The sequence below is a fragment of the Notolepis coatsorum genome (genome assembly GCF_963971535.1).
Source record: "Notolepis coatsorum genome assembly, chromosome: 18".
NCBI lineage: Eukaryota > Metazoa > Chordata > Actinopteri > Aulopiformes > Paralepididae > Notolepis > Notolepis coatsorum.
Window position 1 is genome coordinate 23,017,655 of NC_140182.1, and position 16,391 is coordinate 23,034,045.

The window sequence follows — 16,391 nt, forward strand, 5'->3', positions numbered from 1 at the left end:
GCCAAATGGCAGTGTAGTTTCCCAGTGAACGAAAACATAAACGTTGTTATTTTGCTACCTTTACGATTAATGCAAATATTTTCATGTTGAGCTCTAGATTGTGGATGAATACGCTAGTGTTGTCACGATACTGGAACTTCGATACGATACCTTGAAAAGTATCGATATTCGATACCATTTTCGATACCACAAGGAAAAAGGTTCAATCTTAAAATGTAAAAATTTTTTTTTTTTTTTTTGATCCACTTTTTTCTCCCATTTTCTATATTTTCTCCCATCCCAATTTCGTATCATCCAATTCAACCCTCCCCTGTCACGAACGCTGTTTCTTGCCTCCCACAAGCCGGCTGCAGTGAGGACTAAGTCATACATAGCACAAGTCCCCTCCGGTACTTGAGGTAACAGCAGTCGCATCTTTTCACCTGCGCAGCTCGACCTCTCAGTGTCGAGGAGTAACGCGTGGGAGGCTCACGCTGCCCCCGACACTTCCTGATTCTACTGCGCAGGCGCACCAACCGACTTGTAGGAGTCGCTTGTTCACAACGTTCGATCCCCACCCTTCAGTTTTTCCCTCCCCGTAATACGGCCAATGTGTATTACTGCGGACGACCAGCCAAACTGAAAAACAATGTGGAGAGCTGGATTCGAACACGCGAATCCTAGCGTCTCCACACTGGTGGCGAGTGCCTTAGACCACTACACCACCTAGCCGCCCTTAAAAAAAAAATATTTTTTATACATTTTGCTTTTGTTGCTGGTTGATTCTCCTCAGCTTCTCTCTGGTACTATAAGAGAAGATAAATATAACACTTTTAAAATCCTTTGTTTATCTTTAGATCACGTGTCTAAAAATAACTGTTCATCTCACTTCAATCATTTTTATTGCAGAACATGGTATTTTCTCAAGCAGACGGATGTAAACACTAATCTGTGTTGCATGTACCTGACAAACTGAACTGTTTGTATTAGTCATATTCCGACTTAACTGAATGCGTGTGTGGACTACTGTACTATTACAGGTATTGAAATGAACAATGCAACTTCCTTATACAAAAAAAATATATATATATATATATTTTTTTTTAAATCTTTAATGAATAATTAAATATCGATATTTCGGGAAATGAGTATTGAAACCGTTGTAAATATTCAGAATCGATATGTATCGATTTTTCGATATTTTTGACAACACTAGAATACGCACAGAAAGGTACACCATGCAAATGTTCATGCTTTATTTGTTTTAAACGAGACAATTTAGAAATGGGCAATGGGGAAATACATTGCGTTGGACAGAGGGTGGAACACGGAAAAACGGCAATGACATAACCACTACACCTCCCTATACTCGTTACTACTACTAATAATAATTAATTACATTTATATAGCGCTTTTCTAGACACTGTGGTATGTTTGTAGAATGATGATGACTGAGTTGTGTTTGTAGAATGATGATGACTCCGTGTTGTGTTTGTAGAATGATGATGACTCCGTGTTGTGTTTGTAGAATGATGATGACTGAGGTGTGTTTGTAGAATGATGATGACTCTGTGTTGTGTTTGTAGAATGATGATGACTCTGTGTTGTGTTTGTAGAATGATGATGACTCCGTGTTAGGGGTGTAACGGTATACAAAAACCACGGTACGGTACGTACCTTGGTTTTGAAGTAAAGGTTCGGTACGGGTTTTCGGTACAGTGGGGGAAAGTTTGGCTTTCCATGTTCCACTCAGGGGTGATGTAGTGTGCAGTAACTAATTGTACTTGTAGGGCTGTCAACGAATATTCTATATTGAAATGAATAATCGACTTGTAAATTTTGTATTTTTTTTTATTATATTCGATTGGGTGGTCGTTAGTGGTTATTGGTTAACATACTGTTGTATTCGTTCGGTACACTACACTAGGGTTGCACTGTATACCGGTATTAGTATAGTACTGCGGTACTAGTGTTCAAAACGCTACTCACTGCGCAGATTGATTGATTGAATGAAAATGTTATTAACAGATTGCAGAATGGGTACAATACAGTACGGCTCAATACACACAATTGTTAAGGGAATGCAGACCAGAGAAAGACTTTTGTCTTGTTTACATCAGGGTCCCGCATTTTCAATTCATAATGAATTGTAAGTAAAGTGGTCTGCACACGGCGGGCGACCGACGTCGCCTGGCGATGCGATCGCCTGTTGCTCAAAGACAATCGCTTGCCCCTCCACACCAGGGGCGACCGTCGCTCTGTCTAGCTGGGGGTGTGGTTATTTGCTTCCCCCCGGGAGATATAGGAGGACGGACCCGTTATGTTGTTGTGAAGCGAGCGTATTTAATAGCAGGTAGCTGTGTTGTGCGTTACGAGGGAGTATTAACCTGTAAAACCCATATTGAGCTGGAATTAAACCACTATACGAATACAACCTCTCCTCATTCTTCCTGACATTACTGCATGCCTGATCGCTACGATACGTTCATTACCACCGATTGGACAAGTATTGTTATGCAGCTGCTGAAAGAGAATGTTTTGTGGATGTTTTTTTCTCAACCATCATTTTCTTTGGACAATAAACCTTACAAACTACATCAGCTGCAGCCTGGACATTAAACTCTGTCAACATCCACAACTTTTTTTTGTTACCCGAGTATTAAAACACTAGTAGGTGCATCGTGGCGTATTGTTCATTTATTAGTTAATGACAAGCGGCCACTATAGCTTCTCAAACTAACGTTATTTATTTAAATTGTTCCCGTTAATAATAATGAACATAAGTAGCATGGTAATAATACGTAGGTTATTGATCAATGAATGTATTGATACATTAAAGGTGTACAAATGATACACCAGTAGAACTTCTGCAATACTTCTACTGTAGAAGTCATGTTATTTCCTCATTGTCCGTGTGCCGTCGCCTCAAAAAATAGGATTGAGGCGATATTTAGCGAGGCGACAGAAATAGCTTGCCGACCGTCGCTTCAAAATCCCCTGCCGTGTGTGTTCTCTCATTCATAACAATGGAGGTGATACTATTCTGTCTGTTGGCTCGCTAAAAGAATCGGTCGCCTGGCTAAAATCGCTCGCCGTGTGGGGACCCCTTAAGGGTGCAACTTGCACCGTGCAATCCATTCTTTGTGGATCTAGCCCACAGTATTTTTGACACTGGGAATACATTCCCTGAGATTCATAGATGTCCCTAGAATCAGATACCAAGAACATGCAAATGGACCATATTAAAAAAATAAGTCTGTAATGTGTATTCTACATTCTTATGGAATGAATGAGATACAATTTTCTTTTTATAAAAAATGTTATTAATTTTGAGTTAATTTTCATAATGTGATAATTTGCTGTGTAATTAATTAATCTAATTAACGTGATAAACTGACAGCCCTAATAATAATATAACCATACTTTTTCTACCCCTTGCATTTTTTCTAACTACAGAAGTCTGCTGCATTTGGCTCACAGAGTGACTCCCCCCACTCAGAAGCAACCTAACCTCCCAGCTTTTTTTGACCAGCATATTAAGTACACAAATGAGTCCAAAGATGCTAAAAGGCTCAACAGGGCAGTCGCAGAGTTCATCTGTATGGACCAAGTTCCAATATATATACAGTTGAGAAAGCTGGGTTCAGAAACCTTGTATACAGCAACTGTTTTGAGTGCAAAAAACATTCTCCAGCATTTGAATGCCATTGCTTTTAATTTAATTTATTTATTCTTGTCATTGTTCATTGTTGTGTTTTAAAATAAAGAACAATAATGACATCTGAGAGTGTTTCCCTGATTTTGAGGAAAAGTATCAAAGTATCGAAATTCATATTGGTAATAGTATCAAAACAAAAATGTTGGTATCGTGACTACACTACACAGCCGTTCGGTACGGTACACACTGAAACGGTTCGGTACGGATACGTGTACCTTTACACCCCTACTCCGTGTTGTGTTTGTAGAATGACGATGACTCCGTGTTGTGTTTGTAGAATGACGATGACTCCGTGTTGTGTTTGTAGAATGAAGATGACTCCGATGTGTGTTTGTAGAATGAAGATGACTCTGATGTGCGTTTGTAGAATGACGATGACTCTGTGTTGTTTGTAGAATGATGATGACTGTGTTGTTTGTAGAATGATGATGACTCCGTGTTGTGTTTGTAGAATGATGATGACTCCGATGTGTGTTTGTAGAATGATGATGACTCCGATGTGTGTTTGTAGAATGATGATGACTCCGTGTTGTGTTTGTAGAATGATGATGACTGTGTTGTGTGTTTGTAGAATGACGATGACTCTGTGTTGTGTTTGTAGAATGATGATGACTGTGTTGTGTGTTTGTAGAATGACGATGACTCCGTGTTGTGTTTGTAGAATGATAATGACTGTGTTGTGTGTTTGTAGAATGACGATGACTCAGAAGTTCCCATGGACAGCGTGGAGATGCCTCACTTCCGCCAGCGCTCCTTCCTGCCCTCCCAGCCCGTGCGCCGGACCCCCATCCTGCACAACTTCCTCCACATCCTGTCCTCGCGCTCCTCCGGGGCGCAGGCCGGCGGCGGGGGGGAGTCGCGCCCCGCGGGGGAGGGAGGGGGAGGCGGTGGTGCGGTCGCTGCCGGCGACCCTCCCCCCGTCTCCTCCGCGGTGCCGCCCCCCGTCCTCTACTCCCACCAGGAGCGCATGCTGCCGTCCTACCCGGGCTGCACGCAGCACCTGGGCATGGTGTGCCTCTGCAGCCGCTGCACCGCCAACCGCAGCCCCGCCCCGTCCCCCTCCATCCCGCCCCCCCGGGCGGTCGCTCCCGAGCCCCAGCCACCCCCCGCCCATCACCCCTCCACCTTCTCCTCGGCGCGCACGGAGCCGCGCCAGCCCTCGGAGCGCCCGTCGGCCTTCACCTCGGTGTATTACAGCGCCGGGGCCTCGCTGCACCGCGCCGTGCCAGGGGGCCACCACCTGGTCAGCCTGCCCGCCGGCCACGAGCCCCCCGCCTCCGGCAGGCTGACCGGCCACGAGCCCCCCACCTCCGGCCGTCTGACCGGCCCCGACTGGACCCGCAGCCTGCTGAACATGAGGGAGAGCGGGTCGGGGACCGGCGGGGGCGGTGGCATGCTGCCCCCCAGGACCAGCTCCTCCTCCTCCGTCAGCCTCCTCTCGGTGCTCCGTCAGCAGGACTCCTCCTCCTCGCACCCCGTTTACACCTCGGCCACCGAGGGGAGGGGCTTCCCCCCGTCGGGCGCCGACCTGGGGGCCGCCGGCGTCTCCGCCCACCGAGGGGGCGCGGGCGGAGGAGGAGGGGCAGGCGGTGCCACCAGCAGCGGGCACCACCCCTTCTGGGACGGCGCGCGCGGCAACCCGGCCACCTTCCGCAACGTGCTGCAGTGCAACCTGAGTCGCTACTTCATGGAGTTCGACCGCATGCAGGACCTGGAGTCTCCTCTGGGGGGCGGCGCGGAGCCCGGCCCGGAGCCCGGCCAGGAGCTGCTCAACAACAACATCGACCCGCCCGGGCCCCCCTCCTCCTCCCCCTCCCCCATCCACTACCAGCCGCCCCCCTCCTCCTCCTCCGCGCCCTCCCCCACCATCATCCACTACCAGCCCCCGCTGCCCCCGCCGCCCTCTTCCCACAGCCTGGAGGGCAGCCAGGCCGGGGGGGCGTCCGCGTCGCGCGGTCACCTGAACCGCTGCCGGGCCTGCCACAACCTGCTCACCTTCAACCACGACTCGCAGCGCTGGGAGCGCACCAGCCAGGCCTCCTCCACCTCCGCCTCCACCCTGGAGCCGCCGCCCCCGGCCTCCTCCGCGCCCTCCCCCCCGTGGCAGCACGACGAAGGCAGGAGGGCGGAGGCCCAGCCCCAGGAGAGGAGGGGGGCTGGGCCTCCGGAGCTCATCGAGCAGCAGCAGCAGCCTCCCCCCGCGGGCGGCGCGGCCGGACCGGGGGGCGCGGTGGCCTTCCCTGCGGTGGGCTCCGGCGGCGGGCAGCAGGCGGGGGAGCAGACGGTGGGCCTGGTGTACAACCAGGAGACGGGCCAGTGGGAGAGGGTGTACCGGCAGGCCGCCTCGGGCCGCTCGGCGGAACCGTCACCGGAGGCCTTGAGCCAGGAGATGCCTGTGGACGCGCCAGACGAGGACTCTCTGAGGAGGTAGGGCCGCGTCAGAACACTACTATATTCTGTTGAAAGCATTCTTACACATTTACATTATTAAAGGTGCTGTATAGATAACATTCAGCCACTAGATGTCACACTAGAGCACCAGCATGTCATTCATCCATCCAATCAGGTGCGTTCCATGTGGGGAGATGGGAAGTAGGGAGGCGATACATGCATGTAAACAAAAACATTCATTTTGGACCGGCACCTTTTTTTTTTATCTCTTCCACCCGACGGGACAGGTACCGGTCCCGAAATGACATCTGGTCATAAATCAATATATCTAGAGTGTTCTACAAAAGTAGCGATTTTGATTTCAAACGTATTCAAGTATAAACATCATAAACATGTCACAACAGCATTTAGAATGTATATTATCATCAATGTTAGTTTAGGAATAGGTTAAAGTGTGTATTAGATAGATTTTCCTCTTCTAAATGTCTATATAATCCGCGAGAGGCGACCATTTTGTAAAACCGGGGGAATGGGAATTTAGTTTCATAGGTCTGGTTCTGCGGTGGAATTTTTGAAAACTACACTTCCCTTAAAGTTCTATGGGGTTCAGAGTTCTGTATGAATTATTTCAATAACTGTTATTATTCAGGCGGCTGAGTGGCGCAGTGGGCAAGGCGCTCGCCACTAACGCAGGATATGCTGGTATCGAGCCCAGCTCTCGGCGTTGCTACCGGCTTGGCCGGCCGTCATACTAACACAATTGGCAGTGTTAGCGGGTGGGAAAGCCGGTGGGTGGGGATTGGACGTTGTGGACAGCGACTCCTACAGGTCGGTTGGGTGACGCCGGTGCGGCGGAAACAGGAAGTATCGGGGGCAGCGTGAGCCTCCCACGCGTTACTCCTCGCTACTGAGAGTTCGAGCTGCTGCGGTGAAAAGATGCGACAGGCTGCCTCCTCGTGTCCCGGAGGGGACACGTGATGCAAGGCTTCTATCCTCACTACAGCCGACCAGTGGGAGGCATAGTCTAGCAACGTTCAAGACTTGGAAGAATTGGAAATACGAAATTGGGATGGGAGAAAAATAAAGAATGGTGAGAAAAGGTGGATAAATAAAAAAATAACTTATTATTCTGGATAATTCTACCAGAAAAGGTAACATTATTGACAAATATTGAAATGCAGTTAGTTTCTCTTCCCTATTGTTAGCATTCAGCAACAATTAGATTTGAAAATGGTTTCAAAATGGTGCCACCCTGATAAAAATAAAAAAGCTACTGTACATTACAGTAGATTTCATTATCTGCTCATATGCACGCCTGGTGATACTAAATCCAAATTGAACTCTGGCATTCAAAAAATTATATATGTATATATATATAAATGTGCGAATTGGCTATAATAAGGTAATTTATAAGCCTGCTATTCTATATTCTATAATAATATTTCAAATTGCATTGGTCCGGATGGGAGAATTCAGTACTGTATCTACAGAACCTTCTGTTTAATCATCTTCCCTTTATTCATTTCCTTACATTTTTTTACACATCATCTCAAGAAGGTAATGGACGAGATCAGTGGCAGTTTTTAATGTTTGGTCATTATTAGCATGGTGTTATTCACTGTCAAAGATGCAAAGAAAAATCATAATTCATACTCTCCTTTGTTTCATCACAATTTAAGCAAGCCTAGTAATAGACACAATATTTCTGACACTGGGAATACATTCACTGAGGTCCCTAGATACCAAGAATATGCAAATGGACCTTGTAGAAGTGGAGCAATATTCCATTTACTTAGGTATATATTTTAGGTTGATTTTCAGAAAATAGGCTCCAGGCTTAAGAGGTTAATGATGAATGAATTCATCAATACATGTTGGGGGGGGGGGGGGAGCAATACTTTTCTGCACCTTTCTAAAATATCTGTGAATGTATTATTTATATTTATATTTAAAAAGAAAAAATCACTATGTACAGCCAGTATTACGATGAACATCATTTGATTGTCATCAAATACCATTCTACTACCACTCAATTTGCCTTCGTCGACAAGTATTTTTATTTATTTATTTATTTATTTTATTTGAGTCTGGTATCTGTGCGCCACTGTCTACAATGGATCTTTACTTAAAATACACCATCATCCGTCTATCAGTCACTCAGTAGTTGACTGTGCCTCTATAGGGAGGTGTAGTCTGACGTCGCTTTAGTTTCCTGCATGGTCCACCCGTATAGGGATTTATCATTGGGAAAATTTATTATCGGCTATTGTAATAATTCTGCCTCATGAACATTGGCAAGCTTTCCATTTTTGCACTAAATGAGTTCCCTTCTATCACTAACATTATTGTTTAAGCATTTTTGGTTGAAAAAAAATTATTGGGGCTGTCAGTTTATCGCGTTAATTACATTAATTAAGTACACAGCAAATTATCGCGTTATGAAAATGAACTCAACATTTATAAAAAAATTAAAAGAATTCAAATGTAATCTCATTCATTCCATAAGAACGTAGAATAAACATTTACAAACTTTTTTTTTAAATGGCAATTTGCATGTTCTTGGTATCTGATTCTAGGGACATCTATGGATCTCAGGGAATGTATTCCCAGTGTCAGAAATACTGTGTCTGTTTGAGTAAATTGTAATGAACCAAATGAGAATATCAATTCAATCATTTTTTTTTTTTTACTGTGAATAACACCATGCTAAAATGTAATTTACCAGACCTGAAAAATCGAAGCAAATGAATAAATGGAAGATGATTAACCGGAAGGTTTTGTAGATACAGTACTGAATTCTGCCATCCGAACACATGCAATTTGAAATATGATTATAGAATATAAAATATCAGGCCTAAAATGGTTATGCGATTAAAATGTGATTAATTAGATTAATTAATTAGATTAATTGCGAATGGTTTCATGTTGAGCTATAGATTGACATGGTGTACCTTTCTGTGTGTATTCATCCACAATGTTCATGCTTTATTTGTTTTAAACGAGACGATTTCTAAATGTGTCCATTGGAAATACATTGCAATTTCAATCGAGGTGGACCGGCCGCAAACAACAATGACGTAACCACTACACTTCCCTATAGTGTACAACCAGGGACGCACCAATGTTAACGTTCCATCTGTATAAATACAACTAGGGATGTCCGATATTGGCATTAAAATGTTATATTGGAAATTATCGGTATCTGGTTTAAAAAAAGAAAAGAAAAAATAATATATATATATATATATATATATATATATATATATTTTTTTTTTTTAAACATTTATTTAACCTTTATTTACCCAGGCAAGTAAGAACAAATTCTTATTTAATTTATTGTCAAAAGTATGCATAATGTTGTGTTAATTCCACGACAAGAGATATGTAATGTTAATTACCTGAAATTATTCAGTTTTTTGGGGGGGGGGGAAACCCTGCATATCGGTATCGGTTGATATCGGAAATTAAGAGTTGGACAATATCGGTATATCGGATATCGGTAAAAAAGCCAATATCGAACATCCCTAGTATAAATACAACACATTTCTGTGTTTATCAACATTTGCACAAACTGAAACTATGTTAGCCCACGATCCTCCACTGAGTCATTGTCACATGTTACCCAAACAAACTGTGTGGCCAAAGAAAGAAACACACAATTCATTATGAGTTAATCAGCACAGTGCAGTGGCCACTAAAACTCTCATGTGCTGTTTCTGCAGGAGGCTGTTGGAGTCGTCCCTGTTGTCTCTGTCGCGCTACGACATGGCAGGATCCCGAGATCACCCCATTTACCCCGACCCAGCCAGGTACAGTACCATAGAGCATTAACCCAGCCAGGTACAGTACCATAGATCACTAACCCAGCCAGGTACAGTACCATACAGTTGCAATACAAATTATTCAACCCCCATTGCATATTGGGTTTTTTGGCAAAATACACAATTTCCCAACTGTTTACAATAAACAAATTACACAAGAACTGCTTAAGTTGTTTAATGAAACTAATATTACAGGGGTTGTTATCCAAATTAAACACAAAATGCTACTTTTAATGACTACTATGCTGTGGCATGCTGGGGAGGCTACATCAACTCAAGGGACACCAACAAGCTCAACAAGCTGGTGAGGAAGGCTAGCTCCGTGGTGGGAGTCGAGCTACCTAGACTAGAGGTGATGGCAGAGAGGGGGATGAGAAGGAAGCTGGCTGCCATCATGGAGAACCCCTACCACCCCCTCTACGACGAGCTAGTCAAGATGAGAAGCTCGTTCAGCCACAGACTCATACCCCCCCGACACTCAACTAACCGCCTCGGACAGTCCTTCATACCAGCGGCTATCAGGCTCCACAACAGGGGGCAGCGACTAGCGGCCTCCAGGCTCCACAACAGGGGGCAGCGACTGCTGCCAGACATTGACCTAGGACTAATAGGAACCCAAGGAGGACAATAACACTACCTTAGGCATACTGCACCTTATGTGGATACTGTGATACTGTGAATAGTGTATATTTCAGTGGATACTGTGAATAATGTATATTTTAGTAGATAGTAAACACTACCTTATGCATACTGCACCTTATGTGACACTGTGAATATATTTTTCAGCTAGTTAGATAGTAAATTATATTGACCTATTTGTTTACACTGCTTGTGTTGTTTTTACTACTTGTACCCCCCTTCCCCCATGCTGCTATGATGCCTGAATTTCCCCCAAGGGGATCAATAAAGGAATATCTTATCTTATCTTATCTTATCTTACTCTGCAGTCTCAAAATTATTCAACCCCTTCATGACAAGCATCTTCATCTTAGTAGAGCACCCTTTTGCTGTCATAACCTGCTGCAAACGTGATGCATAGCCAGACACTAGCTTCTCACAGCGTTCCTGAGGAATCTTAGCCCATTCCTCATGGGCAATGGCCTCCAGTTCAGTGATATTCTTTGGTGTGCGTTTTGTAACTGCCTTCTTCAAATCCCACCAGAGATTCTCTATGGGGTTCAAGTCAGGTGACTGTGATGGCCACTCTAAAATCTTCCATTTCTTCTTCTGAAACCAAGCCTTGGTGTGAGGTATGCTTGGGATCATTGTCCTGTTGGAAGGTCCAATGACGCCCAAGCTTCAACTTCATCACAGACGGCATGATGTTTCCTCCTATGATTTCCTGATACTTGACTGAATCCATGATGCAGCAAAGCAGCCCCAGAGCATCACTGAGCCACCTCCGGGCTTCACTGTAGGCAGAGTGTTCTTTTCAGCATATGCTTCATTCTTCTTCCTCCAGACATACCGCTGATCCATAGGCCCAAAGAGTTCCAGTTTTGTTTCATCACTCCACAGAACAGAACTCCAAAACCTCTGTGGCTTATTTATATTGTTTTAAGCATATTTGAGATGACTTTTCTTGTGCTTTTGGGTCAGTAGTAGTGGTGTACGTCTTGGAGTCCGGCATGGAACCCTTCAGTGTTTAGTATGCGCCTTACTGTGCAAACTGAAACCTCAGTGCCTGCTGCCACCAAGTCTTGCTGCAGGTCCTTTGCAGTCACTCAAGGGTTTTTGACCACTTGCCTCTTCAGGAATCTGGTGTCAGCCGCTGATAGTTTCCTCTTTCTGCCACGTCCAGGTAGTGTAGCCACTGTTCCTTTAACTTTGAACTTGCGAACTATGCTTCCAACTGTATTTCTAGGAACATTCAGTGCTTTTGCTATCTTTTTGTATCCTTTTCCTTGTTTGTGCAAGGCAATTATCTCTTCTCTGAACCGTTTGGACAATTCTTTTGACCATAATTTCTAACATGCAATCAAATGTCACTCTCAACAAACCCCTAGCCAGTCCAAGTATTTATGTGTTCTATCTCAAGCACACTTGAACTAATTGCCCTTGATTAGTTGCACCAGGTGTGCTTGAGACAGGGGGCTGAATAATCTTGAGACAGGGAGTTAAATAATCTTGAGACGGGGTTGAATAATTTTGAGACTGCAGTAGTGATTAAAGGTAGCATGTTGTGTTGAATTTTGATAAAACCCATTGTAATTTTCATTTCATTTAACTATTTAAACTGTTCTTGTCTACTTTATTGCAAACAGCTGACAATTTAAAATGTTTGCCAAAAAGCCCAATATGCAATGGGGGTTGAATAATTTTGATTGCAACTGTAGATCACCAACCCAGCCAGGTACAGTACCATAGATCACTAACCCATCCAGGTACAGTACCATAGATCACTAACCCAGCCAGGTACATCAGTATTATTATGATTATAGTGACCACCAGTGTAACTGAGGGGTACAATTCCCTGACTGTATTGAGAGTATGGTATTATTAAACCACTACTTAGTTATGTACTTTAATTACTGGCCATACAGTACACGGTATATCTGGTGAACACCCACACAAGAATACAACAATGACACCTAAAGTTCTATTTGGAGGGATTTATTATTATTAAGCAAGCAACGGTAGGTTACAGATTGGGAATTATGATTGCGCTTGTAAGGCGAAGAACACTTAAGTAGGTCAAGAGTGTAAGTCCATGAGCATAGTAAGATGGGTATAACTGACGCCACCTGTAGCATAAGAATTACATAAGGCACACTCGTAGTCAGCTGGAGACACTAGGGGGTTCCCTCCGGTTGTAAGCCAGCAGGGCAGAGGAATGTTCGGATGCAAAGTCTGGGTCAACGAGGAATAAATAAGCTCCAGCTACGGGAGGCGGTACATATACTCCCCTCGATCGGCAGACAAAGCAGCAGCTATAATCCAAGTATGCGCGACAGCATGGATGAAAGCTAGCCAGCCTCTGTGGTCCTAGAGGCGGGCTCGATGGTGCTCCTCACAGGGTAGATCCCACACAGCAGTGGGGTAGACGGTTCTCTGCTCCAGCAGCCACAGTACCAAAGCAATATAATCCAGCCGGAAAAGGCTCTGCATTCGCCGGTGTAGATTCTCCTGTGCACTATACTTCACATTAACTAGGTCGAACTTGACGTTATTTCACTAAACTCTGACACTTTTACTATCCTATTCGCACATGTTATAAGTGCTCTATTTAGACGCAAAGTTGCTCACTTCACTTGGTCGTTGACTCGTGGTGAAGGCTTTACTAGTAATGAACGAACTGCTGCTATTTCCACCTGCGCCATATTTATACGTAAGGTGAATAATCTAGTGCCAACCTCAGTTCTGTCTCGTATTACTGCGCAAACCTGGACATGTTGAGACATGCCTTGGCGTTGGCTTTGAACTCGCCATTGGGGGTATGGCCGTTGGCGCCTAGGGGTCGCTGTCCAATAGGAGAACGAATATTATGGTCTGGTTTGTACCTAGGTAAAGGGATATTCCGCAATAAATATATATATTCGGTTTAATCTGACCCTTTGTAACAACCAGTATCATAGTCTTCAGTATTAACATGATTATAGTGACCAACATTATCATGGTCTTCATTATTATGATGATTATAGTGACCAACTTTATCATAGTCTTCAGTTATCATGATTATAGTGACCAACTTTATCGTGGTCTTCAGTATTATCACATTATTGTACTGAAAACCTTCAAAAAGTACTGATACAAACTGATCATTTCAAGTTTTATATTCAAAACGGCAAATAGAATTTCCACCACTATGCACTTTGTGTTTGCATAAATTATTATTATTATTCGTGTTACATTATTAGTATCATTATTATTGGTGTTACATTATTTTTATTGTTGTTGGTGTTACATTATTATTATTGGTGTTACATTATCATTGTTATTGGTCTTACATTATTATTATTGGTGTTACATTATTATCATTGTTATTGGTGTTACATTATTATTATTATTGGTGTTACATTATTATTATTATTGCTGTTACATTATTATTATTGGTGTTACATTATTATTATTATTATTGGTGTTACATTATTATTATTATTATTGGTGTTACATTATTATTATTATTGGTGTTACATTATTATTATTGCTGTTACATTATTATTATTGGTGTTACATTATTATTATTATTATTATTGCTGTTACATTATTATTATTATTATTATTATTTGTGTTACATTATTATTATTATTGCTGTTACATTATTATTATTATTATTGATACATTATCATTATTGTGACCATTTGGCTGCTCCAGGTTGTCTCCAGCAGCGTACTACGCCCAGAGGATGATCCAGTACTTGTCCAGGAGGGACAGCATTCGTCAGCGCTCGCTGCGCTACCAGCAGAACCGGCTGCGCACCCTGTCGTCCTCGTCAGACAGCCCCGCCAGCAACCCCTCCAGCTCCATGGACAACAGCGACGTGGACTTCGAGGAGCTTGAGTACGTCCCTGTCCCACCCTGTCCCACCCTGTCCCACCCTGTTCCACCCTGTCCCACTCTGTTCCACCCTGTCCCACTCTGTTCCACCCTGTCCCACTCTGTTCCACCCTGTCCGTCCCTGTTCCACTCTGTCCCACTCTGTCCCACCCTGTCCCACTCTGTCCCACCCTGTCCCACTCTGTCCCACCCTATTCCACTCTGTCCCACCCTGTCCCACTCTGTCCCACTCTTCCACTCTGTCCCACCCTGTCCCACTCTGTCCCACCCTGTCCCACTCTGTCCCACTCTGTCCCACTTTCCACTCTGTCCCACCCTGTCCCACTCTGTCCCACTCTGTTCCACCCTGTCCCACTCTGTTCCACCCTGTTCCGCCCTGTCCCACCCTATCCCACGCTGTCTGTCCCAAGAATCTTATAATAAAAACATTATAATAAAGACATGCAATTTAATGATAGATATATGTATGATAGAGCTATATATATGATAGGGCTATATACTGATATATATCTATATATTTTTGATCCACTTTTTCTCCCATTTTCTATATTTTCTCCCATCCCAATTTCGTATCATCCAATTCAACCCTCCCCTGTCACGAACGCTGTTTCTTGCCTCCCACAAGCCGGCTGCAATGTGTACTAAGTCATACATAGCACAAGTCCCCTCCGGTACTTGAGGTAACAGCAGTCGCATCTTTTCACCTGCGCAGCTCGACCTCTCAGTGGCGAGGAGTAACGCGTGGGAGGCTCATGCTGCCCCCGACACTTCCTGATTCTACTGCGCAGGCGCACCAACCGACCTGTAGGAGTCGCTGTCCACAACGCCCGATCCCCACCCATCAGTTTCCCACCCCCTAATACGGCCAATGTGTATTAGTATGAACGACCAGCTAAACTGAAAGCAATGTGGAGCGCTGGGCTCGAACGGGCAAGCCCAGCGTCTCCGTCATTCGTGGCGAGCGCCTTGCCCACTACGCCACGTAGCCGCCCATACTGATATATATATTATAGATATATATGATAGATATATATATAATGATATATATTATAGAGCTATATATATGATAGGGCTATACTGATATATATATGATGGGGGCGGCTGGGTGGTGCAGTGGACCGGGCCGGAGGGGACACGTGATGCAAGGCTTCGTCCACATTGCAGCCGGCCTGTGGGAGGCATGGCCTAACAGCGTTCGAGACAGGGGAGGGTAGAATTGGACAATACGGAATTGGGGATGGGAGAAAAAGTAGATAAAAAAAAACTTTGATATCTGTGAAAAAAGCTCTGATTATCCTAAGACGCTGGGTACTGGACATATGTATTCCACGCTGTTCTGATGGTCCACAATGAATCCGATCCTCTCGGGTGACTTGCCCGAGAAGTAAAATGAGGAAGTAGGATTCCCCCCCCCCCCCCCCCCCCCCCATGTGTTTCATTCAATCCATTCCAAAGGGGTGCAGTACCACAGGGAGAGACGATAGGCGGCGGTATTTTCCCAATGGAGCTCAGAGAGAGTTTGCAGCACTAACGTGAGACTAGATTGATGAAATATGAATTCAAATCGCTAATAAGAAAAAAAAGAAAAAAAAAAGCGAGATATCTCGTCGCTGGCACTCAACGGTCGGCATGAACTAACGAGAAATCTCGTCGCTGGCACTCAAAGTGTTAATGGAACACGCTAACATTTTGGGAAATTAGCTTACTGTCTTCTCCAGAGAGAGACAAGAAGATAGATACCAGTCTCCTCTCTGTGTGTTCAGTAGAAAGCTATCCGGCTGCACGTTAGCCTAGCTTAGCACAATGAATGGAAGCGGACATGACCGGTTAGCCTAGGCATTGTCCAACTAACACCTCTCCCGAAGGCTAACCGGTCATGTCCGCTTCCATTCATTGTGCTAAGCTAGGCTAACGTGCAGCCAGCTTTCTACTGAACGCACAGAGAGGAAACTGGTGTCTATCTTCCTGTCTCTCTCTGGAGAAGA

At 44.4% G+C, this 16,391-nt stretch overlaps 1 protein-coding gene across 1 annotated transcript in view; it reads left to right on the top strand.

The window, feature by feature from the left end:
• Window positions 1-16,391, top strand: part of ambra1b (autophagy/beclin-1 regulator 1b) — a gene marked incomplete at its 3' end in the record, with an annotated part of 130,033 nt that overhangs the window by 44,413 nt on the left and 69,229 nt on the right. The window contains exons 7-8 of the mRNA XM_084335105.1: window positions 4,389-6,124; window positions 9,811-9,897. Of these exons, the coding sequence (XP_084191231.1) occupies window positions 4,389-6,124; window positions 9,811-9,897 (1,823 nt within the window). The remainder of the gene's footprint in view (window positions 1-4,388; window positions 6,125-9,810; window positions 9,898-16,391) is intronic.